Source organism: Acinonyx jubatus, chromosome C1 (assembly GCF_027475565.1).
Source record: "Acinonyx jubatus isolate Ajub_Pintada_27869175 chromosome C1, VMU_Ajub_asm_v1.0, whole genome shotgun sequence".
NCBI classification, from domain to species: domain Eukaryota; kingdom Metazoa; phylum Chordata; class Mammalia; order Carnivora; family Felidae; genus Acinonyx; species Acinonyx jubatus.
This window is the reverse complement of record NC_069381.1, coordinates 211,527,936-211,553,908: the sequence shown is the minus strand read 5'-3', so window position 1 is coordinate 211,553,908 and position 25,973 is coordinate 211,527,936. Positions and strand designations below refer to the sequence as shown.

General features: G+C 48.4%; 1 protein-coding gene across 5 annotated transcripts in view; it reads right to left on the bottom strand.

The window, feature by feature from the left end:
* DGKD (diacylglycerol kinase delta) overlaps positions 1–25,704 on the bottom strand; it is a 109,846-nt gene extending 84,142 nt beyond the window's left edge. For 3 of the 5 annotated variants that reach the window (XM_027047330.2, XM_053215981.1, XM_053215980.1), the window contains exons 1-2: positions 25,517–25,704; positions 215–325 (exon numbers count right to left, since the gene is read on the bottom strand). In XM_027047330.2, the coding sequence (XP_026903131.1) occupies positions 215–325; positions 25,517–25,672 (267 nt within the window). In that variant the 5' untranslated portion in view covers positions 25,673–25,704. Of the gene's footprint in view, positions 1–214; positions 326–552; positions 1,576–1,686; positions 1,852–2,286; positions 2,726–25,516 lie in introns of those variants that run through there. The other 2 variants (XM_027047335.2, XM_053215982.1) reach the window with 2 other exon arrangements.
* Positions 25,705–25,973: the final 269 nt, after the last annotated feature.

Below are 25,973 nucleotides of genomic sequence, written 5' to 3'. Positions count from 1 at the left end.
TTCTTCATTGGTGACATATGACATTAAGGAAAGAGAAAAATGAGTAAAAGTCAGTGTCTGTAAGAAATAGAACATGGCTTGAGACAAATTAAAGCTAGCACCCTAGAGTATTGCCAAACTCACTGGAAGTAACAGATCCAAGAAGCGAAGGTTTCTCCCAAGACGCGGACCCCGTAGGAACCCTCTCCCCGGCGGCCCCTCCACCGCATCTCACCTTGGCCGTTTTTGCATAGTACAGCGTCCGCCCCCGCAGCTTGAAGTATCTCCTTTTTGATCGCTGGAATGAATTGTTCTGTTTGGTCAGCATCCCCTCTTTGATGACAGTCTGAAAACACAGAAATGATTCATGAGCAAGCATTTGCATGGTGCCCTCGGGCCCGTCCGGCAGAACTGCACACAGACGGGCCAGTGCGTGCATGTCCCTAACGGGCCAGTGGCCTAACTGAAGGAGGGATTCCCCCACTCTCCCCAGACCCTGACTACTTATGGACCGGCCGAGCGCGCTGCTTGGGGGGGGCGGGCTACACGATTCTCTGAGGGACACCAGCGTGCCTGAGTGGTGAGGTTGTCTGGGGCCCAAGGTGTGCCTGGCTATGCCCTGGGGATCAGCAGCAGGGGACATGAAGGCTTGCAGGCCAACAGTAGGCAGCAAGGGGCCAGAGCATTTTCCAACTTCAGCGTTTGGTATTTTTCAGCTATTCTTGGCCCCGTCTCCGTGTTCTCTGGCTTCCTGCCATTTCTCAGGATCCTGTTGTCAAAACTGTCGACGTAGGTTGCTGTGGGGTTCAGCGTAGCTCCAGGCCTGCACCCCACTCAACCGTCACCCCATTCACAAGCTAGGCATGTGCCTCTGCCCACGCTGCAGAGAGAAGTTCCATGACCAAAGTCCCGAAAACTCCTCTCATCCCATAAATCTGATGCATCCGCCACAAACCAGAGTTCCCTTAACAATCTAGGTGGACAGCACTCCACTCACCTTGCCTCAATTAGAGCCAAGAATGGGACACGCCTTCTCCTGGACCTGCTTCCCTCTTGTGCTGTCCCCTGTGCTGGTCTGACAGGACAAAAGGAGCCCTGCAGAGCACTCAGAAGTTAAAATGCTCTAGGAACCACTTGATCATTACACATCTGAACCGCTGGGAGCCACTAAGAGTCAAAACGAATAAACAACGTGCATGAAACAAGAGCCTGGCTCTCGGCATGTGCACCCCGTTTTCCCCAGCTGCCAGAAACGGCCATTCTCCACAGAGTCCCACCATGGAGTCAGGCAGAATGCACAAAACTCGGCTCAAGTACACAAATATGGTTCAGAGGAGTTTGGGTTGAATTACCCAATCCCACCTTGCTTTGCACTCTAAGTAACTTCTTTAAGAAGGTATCTGTCGGAAGCACTTGGGTGCCTGTGGCCACTGAAGACGACGTAAGACAAAACCAGACACAGAAACTTCACGTAACCCAAACACATCACAAGGCGAGAGTGGAACACCGGCGCTTCCCGGTCCCAACATCAGCCAACTCCAGACAGAGAAGTGGGGAGCTTGGGACGCAGTCACCCCCCACCCCAAGAAGCATGACAAAGAAAGCCTCCCGTCCCACACACACCACTAACACCGGGTCAGGCACCAGAACCCCAACCTGAGCAGCCCAGGGGGGGCCTGGGATTGCGGGCCGTTGCTCTCTCCTTACCCTGCCACAGGGCATCCTCTCCATGGGCCTCCCGGGCAGGGGAGCCGCACGTGCCGGCTCCCGACCACGTGCCCGGTACCGTGGGGTCTGTGCGGGCAGGGCTGGCCTAGCAGGACGAACAGCAACCTTCTCCGACTCCCAGGAGAAAAATCACTGAGGAACCTCCTTCCTCAGGTAATTAAAGAGTGCCGGCAAGAGAGAGAGGAACACAGCATCACCCAGTGATCAAAGAACAGACCACTGACGACAGTCACAGAATGCAAACTGCCATCCTTAGCTACAGGACAGCGCTGGCTTTTCTGAAGTGCGGGAGCATGTGCTGAACCAGAGGCTGATCCCAGGCGGAGAGAAAGCCCCACCTCTGAACCCAGGAGCTGCAGGTAGAAACCAGTCCTCGGTACGGAAGGACTACCAGGTTGTCTCCTCACACTGTTTTCAGACCCAAGTACACATGGGACACTCATGTCAACGTGCTCTTCAGACACCTGATGCAGACCCACGGGCGCCAGCACTGCGCTCCAGGCCAGCCTCTCCTCCTTGGCCTCAGAGGCCTCGCTCACAGACGAAGCACCTCTCCTCGCCCCCACGCCTCTTGCTTACCTCTGCAGGGGGGGTCACCACTTCCATCTCTTCCCTAAATGCAAAGTTAAAAAAAAAAAAAAAAAAACGACGACAACAAAACCAACAAGCTCCGACCCAGAAAAGTTATAATAAGTTATCTTTAAAAGATAAACGCCGCAGTATTTTTTCTTGCATCTCCCGCCACACATCTCACACATAAAAGAAAAGAAAAATTAAAACACAATCCAGTCCACCACACACACACACACACATCTTTCAGAAAGCGGATGAGAGCTGCGCTCTCGGGCTACCCGAGGAGGGCCGCTGTTCTATTTATAGAACAAGAGCACTCAGAAAAAGACTCTGGTGGGTTTCAGCGGAAAAGGCTGGGGAAAAGATAAAGACCAGTATTTCTTTGAAGCTTTCTCAGAAACTGCGTCTCTTCTCCTGATTCGCTGCTCGAGAATACTACAGATATGCTGCAGAATATTTTTAAACACTCAGTCAAAAGCAATGAACTAAAAGTGGTCAAGAAAATAACACCCCTGAATAATCTGCTATGTTTTGCATTTGGCAGCTTGTAACTGGCACCCACAGGAAACACTGCTCAGCTGGCAGGGCTCCTCCTCATGCCCAACAGAGCGGAGAACCAGCAGTCAAAACCCCAGACTCCAGCACAGCTCGCTCAGGGCGTGCTGGGCGGCCAGGCTCCCAGAACCGTTTGGTCAAGTTCCGTGCACAAACAAAAGGGCCCACTCTGTCCTTCCAGCCATCCAGGGCACCTTCATTACCATCAGGAACAAGAAGGGACAGATTTGAAACACACGCAGGCACTGAGAATCAGGTAGAGTGCAAAAGCGAGCCCCATGCCCACCTCCAAACAGGGAGGAAGGAAATCCCCAGGCTGGACTCCAGGGATGAAACCAGCAGTCTTCGGCCTGGGCGCCACGGCCACCCGCAGTGAGCAGACAGACCGCTCCTGGCCCATGGGCGAGACTACCCGGGCACCTGCTGTTGGGGAAGTTCAAGTCTCCAGTCATCCTGCCCGGGAACAAAGGGCTGAGGAACGCAGCTCTGGAAATGCCCTTAAAGAGGCTGCAAACCAGTGGGCAGGGAAAGGCGAGAGCAGGCCCCACAAGCCCTACTCAAACCTGCTCTCAGATCACTGATTGTCAGGCCTGTCGGTCTCCAGCCCTCATGTACACTTTGGAAAGATGGTTCTGGCCGCAGTGTGGAGGAAAGGGGGAGGGAAATCTGGAGGCATGCAGAACACTCCAGAAACTCTTATAAGAGGGCAACCGGCAACACTGAGCATCTGGGAGGGAGACAGGAAGAAGACGGCCACAGACAGGGGCGAGGACTCAGGTCTCATGGGTGGGGGGATGGGGGCCTCGTCTGGGGCATGCCACAAGGGCCTCGATGCTGCCAGGGCCAGCTGAGCGGAGAGATGGCTGCGGATAAGAGGTCAGGGCGTGAGAGAAGGTTTAACAGGGAGGTGCTTCAATGAGGCCCGTACGGAGGAGCAGAAGGAGAGCAGGCGCGGGGAACAGGGAATCCCAGGACACCGGCTCGGGTGCAGAAAGGAGGCCGGAACCCAAACGGAGGATAGAAGAAAGTGGGCACAAGGCCAGGGGCGAGGAGAAAAAACCCAGGAGGACACACTGATGATGCCAACTGGGAGGAGCTGGAGGAGGACCTGCCAGGGCGAAGCCAGAGTACAGCACCCCAAATGTGACCAGGATGGGAGGAAGCAAAAATGGGAGGTGGGGTTTTTCTTTAACCTGCACGTTTCTTCACTTTTTATAAACGTGAAATCATAGTGCACATACTGTACTTTAACTCACTATTTTTTCTGTCGAGATATATTGTCAACACCCGTCCATATTAGTGAATCTATCTCTGTCAGCTGCCGAGTGTCTCCCTGTACTGATGTGCTTTATCACTCAGCTCACGCCCTGCTGCTAGAACAGGTGGAATGCTTCCCCCCTCTCAATACTACCAACAAGGCTATTGCTACAACAAAACACCTGCACGTGTCCTGGGCTGTTCCTTAAAGCAAATGAGAAGCAGCAGCACTGGGGGCTCAGGACAGCCCAGAAATAGATGCTCACAGGTTGGAAAGTGTGACATGTGACAACAGCAGCTTCTCCAGCTGGGGGGCGAGGAGGGACCAGTCAGTGGCCGGCCTAAGACAGCAGGTCACCCAAAGGGAAGGACGCTCGCAGTCCTCTACCGCACACGCCACAGACACAAGTCAGCCCCGGGGGGGCTACAGATGCGACGCAAAAGGCAGAACTTGAAGTTTCAGCAGACGATACAGGAGAACTGCCTTATGACCTTGGGACTGGGTGGCAGTGGAAGAGGGGATGGATTTCTCAAACAGGGTTGAAAAAACACTAAACACAAACTGTAAGACTGCTAAAGCCAACTACATTCCAACTGAGAACTTCTGGTCGTCAAAGACACCTTACAAAGAAAGGGAAGGGTGAAGTCACACGCTGGGAGAAGATACGCGCCACACTGCCAACAGCCAGAATATTCTAAGAACCCCTGCAAAATGGTAACGAAGAAAAAGAAGCTGCCAAACGGTAAACTGACAGAAGGCACGAACCAGGGTTAAGTCCAATGGTGACTGAGAGATGCTGAAGGGCAGCGGGCTGGACAGAAAGGAGCCCTGAGGGTGACATCCCAATACCCTGCTGAAAGCCTGGGTTCACACGTGCAGTTTTGCCACGTGCGTTTATGCTGCACTGACGTTTACGTACATGTTCTTTAGTATGTAGAAAGAAAGGGGAAAACAAAGTCAATAAAAGGACAGAGGTAAAACCTCAGGCAGAGCTCTGCTGGTGCCATCAGCGTCTCGCGCACTGTAAGCGTAAGAACTTCCACACGTTCCTTGCTGGCCAGCCTGCCTGAGAGGACAGGGCTAGGGGCTGCAGGCAGGCCAGGAAGTAAGGAGGGTGGGGAACGAGGCGGGGGAGGATAAAGAAAAGAAGAGTGACTGGGGCGCCTGGGTGGCTCAGTCGGTTAAGCGGCCGACTTCGGCTCAGGTCACGATCTCGCGGTCCATGAGTTCGAGCCCCGCGTCGGGCTCTGTGCTGACAGCTCAGAGCCTGTTTCAGATACTGTGTCTCCCTCTCTCTGACCCTCCCCCGTTCATGCTCTGTCTCTCTCTGTCTCAAAAATAAATAAACATTAAAAAAGATTAAAAAAAAGAAAAGAAGAGTGAAAAATCTAGCCAAATGTTTCACATCAGCCATCCATTTGTCCTTAAGCCTTTTGGGTCCTTCAGCAAAAACCTACATAAACCTTGATTACACTAAGTCCACGCCATCCAAATTCACAAAGTTAAAAAAAAAAAAAAAGTGGGGCTATTACCACATAAAGTTAACAAACAAAAGAACTATTAAAATGTTTCTGTGAGGGGCGCCTGGGTGGCTTAGCCGGTTAAGCGTCTGACTTGACTTCGGCTCAGGTCATGATCTCAAGGTTCGTGTGTTTGAGCCCTGTGTCAGGCTTTGTGCTAACAGTAAGGAGCCTACTTGGGATTCTCACTCTCCTTCTCTCTCTGCCTCGCTCTAAATAAATAAATAAACTTAAATTTTTTTAAATAAATAAAATGTTTGTAAAAAAAAAGATTAGTAAAAGTTATTACCGTAAATTTGCATATCACTTGAAATTCTCTGGAGCACTTTTGTATCTATTAGCTTTCTTAACAGAACAAATACATGCTAACATCCCACCTGACAAGACAACTGGCCACTGACAGACTGAGGAACTTCTCCACAATTAAATAGCTAATAACAGACCACAAAGAAACAATCAGGCCTCCTTACTCTTACATTGAACCTTCTATGGTTTATAGTATCTGAATACCATAAACAGTATGGTTTGTTCACAAACCCAAAGACCTAGAGGTTATTTTAAATGCTTACTGAGTACCCACCATACCTACTACGTTCATGCAAGACATTTTTACCTTTTAACCTTCACGTCAACTTCAGAGGTATGTAATAATACTCCCATTTTACAGATTAGGGGACTGAGGGTCTGAAGAATTAAGTAGGTCATTCAAGGCCACGTAACTAGTAGACAGAAGACCTGTAATTCAAATCTAGGGCCTAGATAGTAGGCAGAAAATATTTGTTGGCAGAATGAAACATAAAAGTCTACTGATAGCTCTGATTTAAAACAAAGTAAGCAAAGGTAAATTCCTTCATCAATTCAAGACACCACCCACAAATCCATCCCAGTTCATCCGGATTTGGAACTACCTGCAACTTACCTGCAACTCCCCTCCCTACTCAGTACCACCCGGTCTTATCACATCCTATCAGAAACTGAGGAAGTGTGCACACCTCAGGCCACAACTGATTATACACATTAAGTGTCTCCACGGCACCAGCAACCAGCAGGAGAGAGAGGGTACCCGCTGGGTACACATGGGTACCTGCTGTGCTGGAGAATTCCTCCCAACTCTGCACAGCCAGAACCCATATCTGAAGCCAACAATCTGACACAAAGGTGCCCCACATGAGTTTTCTAAAGACCCCAAAACCGCTGACTCGTGAAAAAAGGACAGCCTTGTTTTCTACCAATCAAGAGAACCCAACTTCCTCTTTGCCACTAACTACCCTGGTTTTCCTCCTTCGATGCACTGCCTGCAAGATGAAGAGCAACCATGTCCCCAAGCCCCCGTCACTTGAGAGTTAGGGAGATGTCCCATTCCTGTCCCACTAATATGAGGAAGGGCCAAAGCAGAAAAGCCAAAAAGTGGCCGGCCCCAAAGCATAATGCCCAAATCCCCCCAAAGAGCCGCTCCTCAATCTGCCCTTCCCTTGGTGTCCACACCCACACCCCCTAAATCTGAGGGCTCTTCTATCACTGCGGGATGGCCCCCCCAACTCCCTGCCCTCTCAGCTAATGCAGTCTCAGTTCTGAGCGGGCTAGTTGTACCGAGTGTGACCAACATCACAACGCTGAGCACACTTCCCCAGCCCCAGCCACAGGATTCAGTCTTGGTCAGACAGACCTACGTGAACATCCTGCGGGGGCTGCAAATTGCTTCGCTGATGTGTGAGAACACGCGTGGCTTCAGCTCCCCCCTTCCCCCTCTCTCTTGTCTTGAATGCGGACACCGCGTGTAGAGCTGTGGCAGCGATGCTGAGACCCCGAGGTGGGAGCCAGCTGGCGAGGCAGAAAAGCACAAACGACGTAGGTCTTAAGGCATCATCGATCGGCCAGATGCACTCCTGTCTAGTCAAGGTGGGTTGGCTGAGTTAGCTCCTGCTCCGTCACCATCGGTGGCTGTTCTACTACCAAACACTGGTGTCCCTAGGTTTCCGAGGCCCCGCACCCTAAATGTGATTCACATCCAACCAGCCTCTTCATCAGCCCCTCACTTTCTAACTTGCTCCCACCCCTCGGTATTTCCTCTTAACAGCACCATCAAAGCTGACAGAAGCATGAGGCATATGCCACTCGTTCCACCTCCACTCCCCGCCCCTAACTGGTTACCCAGTACCGACTCCACTTGTTAAAGTCACTCAGGACTCCACTCTATCTTCAGGCCCTCTGCCATAGCTTAGTTTGGACCCCCACCTCGGGCTTCAATTACTGTCTGCCTCTGTGTCTCTCAGGGATGACCCAGGCCACCAGGGTCAGAACCCCCGGAACACTCACGAAACCCACTGTTCCTAAATCCCTGGAATGTGAAGACAAGAGCCCCGGGCGGTGCCTGAGCACACCGCAGTGAGGGGAGTCCCTGCCTTCCGCTCTCTACCACTGTGCACCCTCCAGCCTGCTGCCAGCCCTCTGCTGCCTCTCAGGTCCACCACCAGCAGCATCACCTAGCAAGTTCTGAAACGCTGCCGGCTGCTCCCCAGCAGGGGACCAGGTAGCCACAGAGTGCAAAAGCTCCCCTGAGGATTCGGATAAGCACCCTGCCCTAACCAAAGTGTCCCTGGCCCACTCGCAAACATCCCCTTGTTTTCCTGTGTCTTGAGGGAAGCCAACTGTGGCCCTTCAAGGCTCTTTTCAATCCCTCCCACCCACCCCAGAGCCTACTGCCTCAGCCCCAGAACCATCCGACCCAAACACACCGGCTCCTTTGTAGCCACCTACTTTTGGATAGATCCTTCCTCTGCTTGGAATCTTCCTGCGGATAGAAAACTCCTGCACCTGAGACCCAGGTCAAATGCCACCACCCCAGGAGCCTTTCCAACCCCCAGGCAGAGCCGGCTGTCGTGTGTCTTGCGAGTCTATGACCCTCCATCATGTGGCTGACTCCCTGACCAGACCAAGGGCGTCCCAAGCGCTGAGGCTGTATTAGCGATCTGAATCATCCCCGTGCCCAAGCACAGCACATTCTGAGGAAACTTTCTGTAAAATATCATAAAGGGCTAAATCCCCAATCTACAACAGCTTCTAAAATTTGTGAATAAACAATCTGATAGAAAAACGGGCAAAAAAACATGAACAGCCGTTTCATTCATTCATAAATAAATAAATAGATGAAAGAAAGAAAAAAAGAAGAAAGAAAGAAAGAAAGAAAGGAAAGGAAAGGAAAGGAAAGGAAAGGAAAGGAAAGGAAGGAAGGAAGGAAGGAAGGAAGGAAGAAAGAAAGAAAGAAAGAAAGAAAGAAAGAAAGAAAGAAAGAAAGAAAGAAAGAGGGGTGCCCAGGTGCCTCAGTCGACTTTGGCTCAGGTCATGACCTCACGGTTTGTGGGTTGGAGCCCCACATCGGCCTCTACACAGACAGCTCAGAGCCCGGAGCTTCGGATTCTGTGTCTCCCTCTCTCTCTGCCCCTCCCCCGTTCACACTCTCTCTCTCTCTCTCTCTCAAAAATAAACATTAAAAAAATTTTTTAATAAAACAAATAAGTAAAAATGGCCCTTAAAACACATGAAAATTTGCTCAATCTACCTTTAAAAAAGAAAAAAGAAAGAAAGAAAACTAGGGGCACCTGGGTGGCTCAGTCAATTGAGCATCTGGCTCTTGATTTTGGCTCTGGTCGTGATCCCAGGGTCATGGGATTAAGCCCCAAGTCAGGCTCTGTGCTGAGTTTCTCGCTCTCTCTCTCTCTCTGCCCCTGTCCCCCCTCACTCTCTCTCTCTAAAATAAAATTTAAAAAAAAAGAAAACTAAACTAAAATACATTCTCACCGTCAGACTGACAGAAAAAACAAACAGGCACTGTGGGCAAGGCTATGGGGAAACCAGTACTCTCAGCACCGCTGATCCAACTGGGCATGAGGTGAACCCTGAGCACAGAGACCTGCCAAAACCTAGCAAACCCACACCACCACCCTTTTACCCTGCACGCCCACTCCAGGAAACCTAGCCCACAGATACTATGGCACAAAGAGCATAAAATGAAGTTCGTACAGGGCTATTTGCTGCAAAATATCATAGCAAAAGACTGAAAATAATGCAAGTCCTTGAATAAGCTATGGTACACTAAAAAAAAAAAAAATACTATACAATTGTAGAAGGAATGAGGGAGAGCTGTATACAGCTATGGATTCCATGAAGTAAAAAAAAGAAAGGTGTAGAACATATAGGGGGCATGCTACCTTTGTGTAAAAAGGATGTGTGTGTGTGTGTGTGTGTGTGTGTGTGTGTGTGTGTGTGCAGAGATAAAACTTAAAGGCAAGTATGTGCATACAGTATCTTTAAATTTTCAAACAACAGTGGAAGAATTAACCAAAATAATAAAACAATAAAAATGGTTAGGTGGTTACCTCTGGGTGGGGGAGGGACAGAGCAGACAAGACGGGGAAGGAAGTGAGCCAGCCCTCTGGAAGGTACGTGATTGTATAAGGACACAGAAGGGGCAGCCGCCGCCGGACGCAGCACCCCGGACAGCTCTCATGGCCCCCGTCTAAGAGCTTCCACAGATGACCCCACTTTGTCTACACAACCCGTCCAAGAGAGACACTGCACCCACTCCCATTTGCCACAAACCAGGCAAGAAGAGAAAGACAGGGTCGGTATCTGTGCAGGGCCTACTCCATACCAGGACAGGAACTTAGTTATCAGAACCTCATTCAATCCTCACCGCACTGAACACTTACTACCCCATCTCACTTATGAAGACACTGAGGTCCATCCAGAGAGGACCTATGTCCACAGAGAAGGGACAGACATGGGTTCAAACCCATGTCTGTCTGATTTCAGCTCTCCACATTTCAATATCAAGTGAAAAGATTAAAAAGCATGCCTGAGGTAAGGTTTTCTTTTGTTCGTTTGCCTTTACAAGTAAGACTAAAACTACAGCCATAAACTGCTCCTCCCACTTCTTGGGGTGAGCGCGTGGACAAACGTGCATGTCGAGGCACAACCACCCCCCTGCACACCACGTGGGCAACCCCAACCACCAACAGCAGGAGCGACTTCCAAATACACACACGCTGTGGTTCAGTCAAGGCACCAAAGGCTCGCCTGGCTTCTGTGAGCCTCCAGAGGAAAACCCATCTCCCCACGGACCTGTGGAATGAACGCACTCTGTGTTTCAACAAATATTTATTGAACACTTAAGTGCGAGTACGGCTGGGAATATGATGATGAAAGAGACAAGACCCTTGACCTTTAAGGAAACTGTGCAGTGAGAGAGGGATACTTTTACAAAGTAAAAAGTACGAGAGGAATTTGCTTTAAATACTCAGAAGAAAGTGGGGCTCGGGGGTGGGGACAGACGAAATATGAAAGACACAACACTGACGACTGTTTACACCCAGTGACTGATTAAAACCCCTCTCCTTACTTTTGTGTATGTTTGGAAATTTCCATTAGGTACAGACAGGGTGCTTTGGAAACTCAGACGTGAATGAAACACACCAGAGGCTTGAATGCAAGGCCCGGAGCCGCTACCACCGGGGCTAAAGGCAGCCACCCCCCACACCCCAGTTCCTGACCTGCCGATCCCACCTCAGGGGTGCTGCACAGAGCAGGAAATCCCTGAGGGAAAGGCTCACACACGCTGCAAAGCGCCACACAAACATAAAGCAGTGTCATAACTATCACTACTCAAATGCCCCTTCCCTGGGTTCCACAGCCCCTCTGTCTCATTTTCAGACATAAGGTAGAAGTAAAGTCTCGTGTTAAGCAGCCAACTCGGTCGACGTGCTTACGGGAAGTGCTTTTTCTTCACTTGAGAACATTCAGCCCAGCCATGCTAACACCTGCCACTGACATCCTGCGATAACATCCTTCGTGTTTTCAGTGCATGAATAAAACAGAAAAGTGGGGTTATGTAATACACAAATTATTTAATGACCTACTTTTCCAAATATATTGTGACCAGATCTGTTTTTGTGTTTGTTGCTCTGTATCCTATTTCTGGTTCATCTTTTCAAATGTTTAAGGATACTGAAATAACTAGGAACAAATCTAAGAAACTGACAGCATTTCATACATGAAATAATTTCAATGTCAGGCTAAAATATATCTTCTTTAAAAACATATCTTGGGGTGCCTGGGTGGCTCAGTCGGTTGTGCATCCGACTTCGGCTCAGGTCATAATCTCACAGTTTGTGAGTGTGAACCCTACGTTGGGCTCTGTGCTGTCAGCACAGAGCCTGCTTTGGATCCTCTGTCTCCCTCTCTCCCTGCCCCTCCCCTGCACACACATGTGCACGCACACGTGCACTCACTCGTGCTCTCTCAAATATTCTTAAAAATATAATAAACAAATAAATAAAATATATCTTATTTAGGGGCATCTACGTGGCTTAGTCAGTTGAACATCTGACTCTTGATTTTGGCTTGGGTCGTGATCCCAGGGTCGTGGGATCGAGCCCCATGTCAGGCTCTGCATTGAGCATGGAGACTGCTTGGGACCCTCTCTTTCTCTCCCCCTGCCCTTCTACCTTACTCTCACTCTCTCTAAAATAAAAAATTTTTAGAAAAGCTTGGGTGGCTCAGTCTTAAGCATCCAACTTCAGCTCAGATCTCACAGTTCTTGAGTCCAAACCCCACATCGGGCTCTGCGCTGACAGTGCAGAGCCTGCTTGGGATTCTCTTTCCCTGCTCCTCTCTGACTCACTCTTTCTTTCTCTCTCAAAATAAATAAGTAAACTTTACAAAAATTTAAAAATTAAAAATTAAATTTTTTTAATCTTATTTATATCAAGACCTTTAGTTCTCTGTTTAGGTAAGTTTAGCATTATTTTCAACACAGGGGTTAAAAGTTTAAACAAAGGGGAGGTGCCTGGGTGGCTCAGTCGGTTAAGCATCTGACTCCTGATTTTGGCTCAGGTCATGATCCCTGAGTTGTGGGATTGAGCCCCATCAAGTTCTACACTGAGCATGGAGCCTGCTTAAAATTCTCTCTCATTCTCTCTCTCTCTCTCTCTCTCTCCACCTCTCCCCCACTCGTGTGCTCTCTCTAAAATAAAAAAAAATGTAAGTTTAAACAAAGGGGGACATCACTAAGATACTGCATATAATGTACACATTTATTAGGATACTCTGGAGTTTAAATCCTATGTTTTTGCAAGTCATGCCCTTCTGTATTATCTGGCTCCTTAAACTTCATCTGTTTTGATCCTAAGAGTTGGAACTGTTTCAGCTGTGTTTCAGGACATTCCAGAGAAGAGACTAAGGACAGACTCTTCTCCATCTTCTGCTACCAGCACACAGCATCCTACACCATCCGTGTCAGGAATTCCCAATTGAAGGACAGCCCTGTTTCTGTTTCCTTTAGTATAAAATAATGCTCATTTTAGGAAATTGAGAAAAGTAGAAATAGAAATAATCCAAATTGCACCACCCCTGGTATCAGGGCACAACCCATGGCATTAGTTTGGAAACTTTCTTCATCTTACTTCCCATGCACGGTGTTTTGCACAAAGCTGAATGGCCTTCTGTACACAATGCCTCTCTGTTTCCCCAGCATCACAAAGTACTGTCCACATTACTGCCTTCCTCAATCACCTGAATGGCTGCTGTACGCACAAGAGCAGCAACTCGCTCTGCCACTTCCCAGTTCTGTGGCCTGGGCACTCGGCCACCTCATGGCAACCTTCTCACACTCCCGAAGACGAAGTAAGACCACCTATGCATGGTGCAGGGTGCCAGCACACAACAGCTGTCAGCCGTGGTCATTAACTCAGTGAGTTGTTAAACTGGAGTGTCTTCTGGGCTTACAATTTTTATGTTTAATGCTGCAATAAACACAACATCCTCTGTGCTTTTTCATTTAAGATTATCTCCTTGGGACAGGATCCTACCATGGAAATTACTGAGTCAAGAGTAGGGACTTTCTTGGAGTTTTTCAAACATGTCACCAATTGCTTCCCCAAATGGTTGCACCACATGTGCTGCTGGAGGGTGAAGAAGCTACAGGGTTTCTATAAACAGCAAAATTCCAGCTCATACACAACACTGGCTGGATATAAAAATACACTTAGACAATTATGACTAGTCGACAGTAAAAAAATACACTTAGATAATTAGACTCATAACTCAGTATTGACAAACCTGGGTTTTTTACTTGCCCTCTTAAACTAAATGAAAACACAGAGAAAAGAGATAACAATTTCTGACTTCCTTTTCGCTCAGCTTCTGAGTACTAGTCCCTCTTTATCAAAGAGTTTAAATACAAAGGCTACCAAGTGGAATTAGACTTAACGAGATGAGTATTTCAAATTTTCCCAAACCATATAAAGAATGAGTCTGCACTCCCAAACTTGAAATATAGAAGAGTTCTAGGATAATAAAAAGTCAGAAATACAGATATTTCCTTTCAAACCCTTCAAATACGTAAATGTCTCATAACCACCCATAAGACTGATTCTATCACGCATCCCTCTATGAACTCCACTGAGACCAACCCAAAATGTCCAAGAATACCAACCAATTCTGAGAAGTTCATAGCTGATTTTAAGTATTACAGCGTATGTAGCTTGAGAGGCCAAATCCAGATGGAAAAAAGTGGTCCTCTTCAACAAACAGTGCTGGAATATCTGCATGGGAAAGGGTGAAACTGGACCTTTTCCTTCCACCACATACAAAAATTAACTCAAAATGGATCAAAGACTAAATAAAAAGATAAAACACTCTTAGAAGAAAACACTAAAGTACATCTTCGTGACCCTGGATTTCTCAAATATGACACCAAAAGCACAAACGAGACGGAAAGCATAAGGCGGACTTCATCAAAATTTGTAATCCTTTTGTGCTTCAAAGGACACTATCAAGACAGTGAAAAGAGAACCCACAGAAGGGGAGAAAATATTTGCAAATCACTGATTTGATAAGGGTCCAATATTTAGAATATATAAAGATTTACAACTCAACAGAAAGATAGCCCAACTTAAAAACGGGCAAAGGACTGAAAGAGACATTTCTCCAAAGATATACAAATGGCCAAGAAGCACATGAAAAAACACTCAACAACAAAAAGAAAGACAGACAGACAGACAGACAGACATGCCCAACATCGTTAGTCACTAAGGAAATGCAAATCAATACCAGGAGATACCACTTTGCATGCATCAGGATGGCCCCATTATTTAAAAAAAAAAAAAAAAGTGCTGGCAAATGTGGAGAAACTGGAATCCTTCTCTATTGCTGTTGTGTTGTTGGAAATGTAAGATGAACAGTTTAGATGTTCTTCAATAAGGTAAACACAGAATTACCCAGCATTTCTACTCCCTGGATAAACACTCAAAAGAACTGAAAACAGGTATTCAAACAATAACTTGTCCACAGCAGCTCTATTCATAACAGCCAAACAGAAGTGATTCAAACATACATCAACATATGAATGGATAAACAAAATGTGGCATATCCATACAATGACATACTATTAGGCCATAAAAAGGAACGAAGTCCTGATACATGCTACAACATGGATGAACCTTGAAAACACTATGCTAATGGAAAGATGCCAGACACAAAAGGCCACATGTTATATGATTCCATTTATACAAAATATCCAGAACAGGCAAACCCGTGGAGCAGGCAAACCCGTGGAGACAGAAAGTGGACGAGTGGCTGGGGAAGAGGAGGGAATGGGGAGTGACTGCTCCATGGGGAAGGGGTTTCCTTGGAGGGGAAAAAGTTCTGGAACTAAATAGTGGTGCTGGCTGCACAACACTGCTAATGTACCTAATGCCACTGAATTGTAAACATTTAAAACGGTCAAACGGTAAATAAAAAGAATCAGAGTATCCCTCTTCCATCTTGGCGCAAGGGACAAAGCACTGCTCATCTTGGAGCATGGGGTGTACCTCACCACGGTGGGGTCAGAGAAGCCGGCTCAGGAAAACCACCACTGCCCAGACACCATCACCTTCAGATGAGGAAGAGCAGAGCCAGCCAGAAGTGGGTGACAGGTGACCCAAGGCACCTCACTGCTCAGACCGAGGCTGCAGGGATGGCCCGGCCAGAGCAGCAGGCACAGCGCTGGACCTGTGGCCAATATCAGGCGGGACTCACATTCCCTCTGGCAGCCAAGCACACAGCTAATGGCAGTTCAAACCCACAGACTGGCAAACACATTCTAGGACTGATAAATCAAAACAAAAAAGCGGAGGTAAGAGGCTGAAGCTACACTATAATGCACATGAATAAATCTAAATGAATTTATTACAGAAACCGGAAGACCATTTTAGAAACTATGCGCTTCTTGTTGTAAGATTACAGGAAGACACTGACTCTATTAAAAAATTAAAGTTTTTTCAAGTACAGGGTGCACCAGAATGAGAACATGATGAAATTAAAGTACAACAAGCTGCGATACAGGCCATGATTAGAAAAGGAAGCAAAAACAATCACTCCAGCAGAATTAAAACCCACATGTGAAGGGCTAAAGGGAAAAATGTACACTGCAGAAAATATCACTGGTCATGAACAAGACAAAATTGAGACACAGAATGCTGTAGCCTACAGTGGAGAGAAGACAAGACAGGGGAAAGCTCTCCAACAGATTGATAAAGGGACAGATCAGCCTACAATAAGAACCATCCAAAAGAACACAAAATAAGCAGAGATGCAAAAATCTGAAGTACAAACCCAAAAAAGAAAAGCAAAGACCTGCCAGGCTGATGTGCCGAATTCCAGGCACAGGAGGGAGGAGGGCAGCCTCCCTCAGCCCAGACTGGACGCGGTGCCCCACAACCCCACCTCGGGGCTCCAGCCCAAAGATGAAGCAACAGATTGCAACACAGCAAGCAAATGTTCAAAGGCCAAAGAGCCAGCTTGAAGGGGCTCTCCTGGGGAAATGTAGACAATTTGAGCATCAAAAGGAAAGACTGTGACTGATTGTAAAACACTGAACAAAAATAGTGAATCCATAGGGAGAGAGAGAGAGAGAAAAGAAAACATCTGCCTTCTGTTGGGAATGACTCTTCTACCGAATCCTTACTTTGAAAATTGGTAATTAAACAGAATCTAGCAATTACCCTGCCTTTTTTTTTTTTTTTCCAGGAGAAACTGTAGTCCTTCCCCAGTTGAAGTGGGTAAATTTTACAGAATACCAACAGATACACATGGAAGAAATGACAGAAAGGGGCAGGCGGGGCGGCGGGGTGGGGAACTCTCCATTTTGCAAACTCTTAATGTAGCTGATTCAGGCAAGTATTATGTATGAATGCTCAAGAAAGCAGCCGAGCAGATTGTTAAAGAAAAGGATATTTGCACGGTGCCCAGGAAGCACCGCACAGGTTACCTCCTAACTGCCAAGAGGGAAATCTACATTTTCAGCAGGAAGATCTAGCATCTCCACATAAAGCAAATGATGACACAGCAGAGGGGACAGCCTAACAGGACACTGAGAATCCCAGATTTAGATTTGCCCAAAACATCAACCTGAACGTATTCGAGTCTTCAAACCTCTCACTTCCACTTTACAGCAAATAAAAGGATCAAAGAAACCACAAGGAAACAATCAGACAAATCCAGACACAGATTTAACAAGACTGCTTCCCTGGTCTCTTCACAGAGTCAGTGTCATAATGGGGAGGAGAGGGAGAAGGTGGCTATGGGGAGCTGTTCTAAGCTGAGAGTCTGAAGAGGTACAACAACCAAACACAATGCATGTGGGGCGCCTGGGTGGTTCAGTTGGTTAAGCATCCAAGTCTTGATTTCAGCTCAAGTCATGATCTCACAGTTCATGAGTCTGAGCCCCAAGTCAGGCTCTGTCTCTCTTCTATCTTCATAGAATATATGGTACAGCCATTACAAGGGATAAGAATAAAGAGATTTTATTTTTTTAATGTTTATTTGTTTTTGAGAGACAAAGAGAGCAAGTGGAGGAGGGACAGAGAGAGAGAATCCCAAGCAAGCTTTGAGTTGTCAGCACAGAGTCCAACTTGCGGCTCAAAACTCATGAACCACAACATCATGACCTGAGCTAAGTCAAGAGTCTGACGCTTAACCGACTGAGCCACCCAGGTGCCCCAAGAATAAAGAGACTTTAATAACACGAGAAATACCTGTAACATGAAAGTGGAAACTTACATATACGTTCATTCCAACTCAATTAAACACACCCAGAAACACAGTCTGGAAGGAAATACAAAAGTAACAATAATGATAGTGCAGATGGACCTCTGGGTGCTGAATTCAGGAATTTACCTTCTTCCCCTCCCCTCCCTTCCATCTTCTTCCTCACCAGCTTCTCCCTTCCTTCTCAGATTGGTTCTCCTGCTCCCCCCCACCTCTGAAAGCCAGTGGCCAGAGCTAAGTGGGCCCTCCCACTGTGCCACTGTTCCCTCTCTCAGCCTCCAGGAACCACCCCCACTGTCAAGGGGCTGGGTAGGACCCAACAGGAAGAGGTGTGGTATGGAATCTACAAGGCTTGGGTGGCACACTGGCGAGCCACCTAACTGCTCTGAGCCTACATCCCTCCGCTGTAAAGTTGGGATAGTTGAGAATAAAGAATCCAGGGTACCACTGCAGCAGGGCACAGTGAGGGCAAAATCCCAAAGCTGGTCCCCACCAGTCCTCAAGCAGACCTCCTTATGTCAGAGAAGAGCTCCAGTTATCCCACAAGCCTCCTCTTCCCCAACACCCACACCAAACCATCACCAAGTTCTCACAATGTCAAATCCAACTAAGTCTCCCTATTACCACCACCACAACCTCGGCCCAGGCTACCAGCACTCACTCGGCCAACGACAACACAGCCAGAGCAACCTTTTCAACATAGATCAGATTATGTCTCGCTCCTTCCTGAAATCTTTTATTTATTTTTTTAAATGTTTATTTATTTATTTTTGAGAGAGAGCAAGCAGGGGAGGGGCAGAGAGAGAGAATCCCAAGCAGGCTCTGCACTGTCAGCACAAAGCCCAACACGGGGCTCGAACTGAGCCACCCAGGTGCCCCTAAATCTTTTTTTTTTAATGTTCATTTATTTACTTTTGAGGGGGGAGGAGAGGCAGAGAGAGAAAGAGAGAATCTCAAGCAGGCTTTGCACCATCAGCACAGAACCCAGTACAGGGCTCGAACTCACAAACTGTGAGACCATGACCTGAGTCAAAACCAAGAGTCAGATGCCAACTTTTAGCCGACTGAGCCACCCAGGCACCCGTTTTTTGTTTTTGTTTTTGTTTTGAGAGAGAGAGCACAAGTGAGCGAGGCACAGAGAGAGAATCTCAGGAGGAGCAGAGGGAGGAGGGGAGACAGAGACAGAAGCAGGGCTCACCAGAAGGGCTCATGGGGCGCAAGCTCACACCGGGTGGGGCTGGAGCTTACTAACCATGAAATAACGACCTGAGCCAAAGTCAGATGTTTAACGACTGAGCCAGCCAGGTGCCCCTGTCTTTTTTTTAAAGTAGGCTTCATGCCCAGCATGGAGCCCAAAAGGGGGCCTGAACTCAGGACCCTGAGCTCAAGACCTGAGCTGAGATCAACAGTCAGACGCTGGGGCACCTGGGTGGCTCTGTCGGTTAAGCCTCCAACTGTGGCTCAGGTCATGATCTCACAGTCCATGAGTTCGAGCCCCATATCAGCCTCTGTGCTGACAGCTCAGAGCCTGCAGCCCATTTCAGATTCTGTGTCTCCCTTTCTCTCTGCTCCTCCCCCACTCACCTTCTGTCTCTCTCAAAAATAAACATTAAAAAAAAGAAAAGAAAAGAAAGAAATAGAACACTACCAGCGCTCCAGAAGCTCCCTCTCTCATGGGACATCCAATCACTACCCATATCTTCCCACTGTGCAAACTTCTCTGGTAATTATTTCTTTGCATGCAAACTTAAAGACACAGGCAGGCAAGACCAAACACCTTAGTATCCTATCCATTCTGAATTTGATCTAAATGGAATCACACATAACATTCTTTAATGTCTGGCTTTTTTGGCCAGACTACATTAATGTTGTAATTAATCCTTAACTCAGCAGGTAGCAGTTCATTTTCATTGATGCATAGTATTCTCTTGAAAGAACATACCATGATTTATTCATCCATTCTACTGTTGACTGACATTTGGCTTCTTTCCACTTTTGAGCTACTACCAAAACTACACTAGTAATATTCTTGTACGTGGTGCCTCTTGAAGTACATTAGCTTGTATAAGCTATTAGATACACACACCTACAAGTGGAATTGCTGAAATACAGGATACACATTTCTTTAAGAGACTTAAGAGACACTGACAAAATGTCTTCTAACATGGTGTCACCAACTTAATATTCCCACCAACGGCAGGTCAGTTTCCCCTTGCTCCCCATTCCTACGAACACCTGGAAAGAGACACCACATGGAAGAGATGTGCAGGGTAAGTATGGGAGTGGGGAGGAGCAGAGCTTCCATGCCCTCTCTGGGCATGCCAGCCCCCGCCCCTGCCCCACATCCACACCCATGCACACACACTAGTATGTTCACCAGCCCAGCAACTCCTCGAATCCCCTTGTTAAAGAGTTGTTATAACTCAATCTCCAAACCCCCTCTGCTCCTAGAAGTTGGGAGTAAGGCTGAAAGTTCACATCTTGAATCACTTGTTTGGCCTTTCTGGTGACCAGCTCCCATCCTGAAGCTATCTTGGATGACTTCAGCCCCGCCCTGAGGCACCTCGTTAGCGTAAGTTCAGGTAAAGCCAAATGGGGCTCATTATGAATAACAAAAGACACTCCTATCACTCCTGTTCCAAGTGAACACGAGTTTTAAGGGGAGGCTCTTCCCACTACAGACCCCATTACTGAACTCGGGGGAAAAAGCAGGCAGCCCCAAATGCCAGCTCACTTCCACAGACCTTCATCCTCCCTGGTTCGCAGCCCTGTGCTACTGCACTGTCTCATCAGCCGCCTCCTGTTAGCAGAAGCTGCAGACAGCTGCTCAGTTACCTGGCCCACCATCACCAGAAGCAGAAGTCACTTTTTTCCCACTCATCTCTCCCTACCACCACCCTCCCTCCCGTATCAGGTCAAATCGCCCTATTGTCTCCTCCCAAAGCACTCTGGTGTCACCTGCTTAACGCTCATCAGTGTCATAATGCCACACTAACTGTGCGATTATCTTACCCACGTCTGTCCTGTCTTCAGACTATTACCTCCAGGAATGTTTTTTGTTGTTGTTCAGTAAGGCACCCCAAGTGCCTAGCACACTTAACAATATTTGCTGAGTTAAAAATGAATCTGTGAAACAAGAAAACTAATGACTAGCTATGATATTCCCACTAGGATTCCATAAATTAATTTTTTAAGAAAGATTTGCATAGCTAATTGTCTGCCAGATTCACTCTTACTTGCTCTCCTGGCCGCTGGAGACGAAGAATCACCCAGCTTGAGCTGAGGGAGGAGGGGTTTGGGGAGAATGACCAAAAAGGCAGAAATAATCCTAAAAGAAACCATTTACTGAATGCTGACGATACACCAGGCACTATGCTAGCTAAGTGGACACAGACTGTCCCATTTACTTCTATGACTTATCATCATCACCTCTGTTTTAGGGTTCTGAGAACTACTATTATCGTTTCTATTTTGCAATTTTGCAGATATGGAAACTGAGGCTCAAGAACACACATCTCACATTTACTGGTATTTGCCCTGTTTCAGATCCGGAAACCAAGTCTTAGGAGAGGAGGTTTGGAAACCTGTGATCACGTGTCTCATAAGTGGGACAGCCAGGTGTGAATCAACTTCACTCGACACCAAAGTTTAGGCTCTTAAAGTTTAGGCTCACACGTGAGCTTTAAAAACCTTTCATACCACCATATACCCGCTAGGATGGCTACAGTCAAAAGACGTAATAACTGAAAACGGAACCCTCACACACTGCTGGTGGGAATGTAAAATGGCACGGCCACTTTGGAAAACAGTCTGGCAATTTCTCAAAGGTTAAGCACAGAGTTACCTTGTGACCCAGCAAATGTGGTAAGTAGATACCCAAGAGAAATGAAACATGCGTCCACAAAGAAACATGTACATAAATGTTCACAGCAGCCTCATTCAGATTAGCCAAAAAGTGGAAATAACCCAAATGCACACGCTCTAACATAGACGAGTTTTGGACACTTACGCTAAGCGAAAGAAGCCAGACACAAAAGGCACATACTGCATGCTTCTATGGATGTGAAATGTCCAGAATCGGCAAATCCTTACGACAGAAAGGAGATTAGCAGCTAAGGTTGACAGAGTTGAGAAGGAATAAGGAACAGACGCTAAAGGTTATGGTGTTTCTTTTGGGGGTGATAGAAACGTTCTAAAATTGACTGTGGTAATGGTTACACAACACGCATATACTAAAAACCACTGAGCTGTATACAGTTTAAGTGAGTAAACTGTATGGTATGTGAATCATATCTTTACAAAGCTATGTTTTTAAGTCTTTTACATTTTGCCTAATTTCTACTAGTTTTCATTTCACAATGGGAAAAACGCTTTGTTTAAATTTGAAATCAGGGATGTAAGCACTTTCATGCACAAAGCCAAAATGTTAACGTTTTTAAAACCTAGAAATAGATTAAACTCAGTCTTAACTGATATACTTCACAGAATCACACTGTTCTTTACTCAAATTTCAAAATAACCTATAATGAGCTGGTGAATTAATTTACCAGTGTTATTTCTTCCATTTTCTTTTTCCCACTCTTAACTATGTGGTCCTATGGAGTCGTTATTGTGCACTAGTTAGGAAATACAAACGAAGTGATGTGTTTGCTAGGGACAGTTGGAACTTTTAAAAATATTAGACATGCATGAAATGCTAAATAAATGACCATCTCAAATCTCCCCTCATCAAGTTTTCAGTATGCTAAAGACTCGGGGAAAAGTTTTAAAAGAACCTCATTAACTAAAGACTGACTTGGAGTTTTGGTAAGGCTTCTCTTTTTTTTTTTTTTTTTTTTAATTTTTTTTCAACGTTTATTTATTTTTGAGAGACAGAGAGAGAGAAACAAAGCATGAGGAGGGAAGGGGCAGAGAGAGAGGGAGACACAGAATCCCAAGCAGGCTCCAGGCTCTGAGCTGTCAGCACAGAGCCCGACGCGGGGCTTGAACCCACAAACCGTGAGATCATGACCAGGGCTGAAGCAGCTACAGCATCTCCTGAGAGTTGACTAGAAATGACTCTCAGGCCCCACCCTAGACCTAATCGACCAGAATCTGCATTTTAACAAGATCCCCAGGGGATGTGCCTGCACATTAAAATCTGAGAAGCACTGGACTGCTATTTCAAAAACTTGAAATACATACAGCTCTGGTCCTGGGCCAGCTTGTCCTCAGTTCCATTCCTTGACCTTATGCTCTGCACCGAATTGCAGGGGGGCTGATCCCGAACGCGCTGGGGTTCCCAAGCAAGAGGCGGGTGGGGTTAGACAGCAGCTGCAGCAGCGCCATCCAAAGGCTCCAGGGCCAGATGACCCAGGGCAGTTCAGCCTCTGGCAGGTGGGAGTTGCTCCTGGGGAGTCTGAAATGCCATGCCCTCCCCTGTCCTCCAGCTTAGGGGTGACAATGGTTTCCTGTTTGTTGCCTCATCTCAGGGTTGCTTCACTGCCCACTGTTTGCATCCCCAGTCCTTCACCGCCTGGGAGACCACCCCCCTACATTGAATTCCCTCTGTTTTAAATGAAGTGGTTTCAGCTTTCCAGTCTAGACCTAGAACGATACCCCATACCATTTTGGATCTCTCTCTTATGCACCACATAATCCCAGTGCAATTTTCTGAATGGCTTATCTGCTTAAAAAACGGGGCGGGGAGGGGGGGCGGATAGCTAGTGCACACAGAAAACCTCACACTTCCCACATTCAGGCAATCTCTAACAACCCGAAAGAAAAATTAGCCTGAAGCTATTTGTACAGCAGATGTGACTGTATTCAGCAACTCAAGTCGTCAGGGTGTATTTTTAACACTCTACCCATCACTCCTCGTCAACCACAACAGCTGGTAGGTACAGCAACTATTGTGTTGGGGAATGGGGGGGGGGGGGGGGGGAGGGAATGCCTCCTAAAGAACAGAATTCTGGACAAACACTGGAATCTCTGAGAGATCTAATCTTAATCACACTTGTAAATCATATGATCTACCCCACACTGGGCACATACCATGCTCCAGGACCAAACAACAGGGGAGAGCAACTCTTATCAGTACCATTTAGGGCTACTTGGAGATCTTCCTAAAAGCACATCTGACTGGTCACTCCCATGCTCTGAATAACCCTCAGTGGCTCCCTCTTGCCCAAGGCCAAAAACCCAACTCCAGGGTTGGCCCTTTAAAATCCAGCCCAATCTACCTTTCCAGCCTTTTCTTAATCCCCCTCAAATTGACCCACTCACCTTCTGACCATTCCCAGCTGTGCCTACACCTTCAGCTACAATGTGTCAGTATCTGTCAACTATGTGGAAAGCGCTTCCTTCCCCAATTAGCTTGGCAAACTTTTTCTCTCAAGATCATGGTAGCTGCATTCTCTGTCCCCTGAGCTTCCACAGGACTTACTGTGTCATACTGTCACGTGCACAGGTTCCATCTTCTACACGGTAGGATCCAGACTCCTACTGTCCATCTTGGGATCCTGACCATGGTTCCGATCCAGATCCACATTTATTACCTGTGACACCCTGGGCCAATGCCATTGGATGGGGATGATAGGTAACACCCAACTCAATGGGTTCTCCCTAGTACTAAATGAGTTAACCCACATAGAGTGCTGTAAAGTTAACCCAAGAAAAATGCCTGGCACCTTGCCTGGTAAGCACTGAAGAAATGCTACCTTACAATTAATGGCCATTACTGCTATATCTGGAACAAAGGAGGGGTTCAATCACCTATTTGCCGAATACCTGGAACACTACACAACAAACCTGTTTGTAACATGCTAAGCCCAAAGACTACCCCACCACAAGTATCAAAGGCTGACAAAAGGTAAAGCAAGAAATGGCTCCCACGGTGAAAGTACCAGCTGAACCTAACTGGCCCCGGAGGAAAAGCGCACTGCAGCAGGGTGAGAGTCTGTGCCAGCTGGATCCGCCGGGGCTGCCCACAGACCCGGCATGCCCTCAGCCACCTGTCCAGCCACCTGCCTCAGGCAGCCGTGTTCTAACAGAGAGGGCTCACCTGTAGCAAAAACCATAAGCAGTTTTCAACGGGAACCGCAATGGGAAAACAAAGGGCGCAACTTTCCTCCCGCAGAAAGGAAATGCGTCTTTCTGCAAGCGAGTATTTGGCGTCTGGAGTTCTCCACCGAGTTAGGTGCCCAGCGGGTGCGCCGCCATGGAAAGCCCCCCTCTCCCGGCTTTCCCGAGGGAGGGTGAGCTGGTCACGGAACGCGCATCCCTTCCCCTAGGGCACGAAGACACAAGCGAGTCAAGTCACAACCGGGTCCTGTTGAATTTCCCGGGGGACCACAGGTGAGTCCACAGAGCACCCGGCGGGAAATGACCTGGCCAGTCCTCAGAAACGCGGGGCTAGGGGAGCATACGCTTGCGGGGCGCAGCCAGCAGCCCCCATTTCTGGGGCGCTCGCCCCCCGCCTCTAGGCCTCAGTTTCCTCCGGGTCCTCGCGGCGCGGGGCTTCCTCGCGGCCCACTGCGGCTGGCGCCCCTGGCCCCGGCGCCCCGCCCCACTCGCCCGGCCCCGCGCGGCGCCCACCTGCGCCCCCGGCCCGGGGTCCCCGCCGCCGCCTCGCCGGGAGGGCGCGCTCAGCCCCGGCGCGGGGCGGGGCGCCCGGCCCGTTACCCCGTGGGGCGCGCTCCGCCCGGACAGCGGCGCCCGGCGGGACCCCGGGCCGGGCTGGGCCGGGCCTGGGCGGCTCTCGGGCCCGGCCGCGGGCCTCACGGGGCTGCCGCGGCGTGAGGGGCGCGCGCCCGGGCCGCCGCCGCCGCGGGCTCACCTTCTGACGGATCTGGCCCGACGTGGACACCTTGCGGATGAGTTTCTGCGGGGAGCCGGGCTCCGCCTCGGGTTCGCTGTCGGACGACTCCTCGGGCGGCGGCGGCGGAGGAGGTTGCGGCGGACCCGGCGGAGGGGCGCCCGCCGCCGCCGCCATGCTGCCGGGCCAGCGCGCGCACAGCGGGCGGGGGCGGGGCCGGGGGCGGGGTCTGGAGGGCGGGGCCTGTTCGGGCGGGGGCGGGGCCGAGACTGGGTGGTTCCCCCCCGCCCCCCGCCGCGCCCCCTGCCGGTCACGCGCGCAGCCGCAGATGGAGTCGCGCTCTGGCCCGTGCGCCTCCACCCGCGGTGTCCCCTGGCCCCTGGTCTCAGCATCTGTTTATTTTCTGTCTAGGGCACGATTTGCGTCATTTTGTTCCTGTGGTCACTTTTTTTTAAAGCTTCAGTCTTTTCGTTCAAGA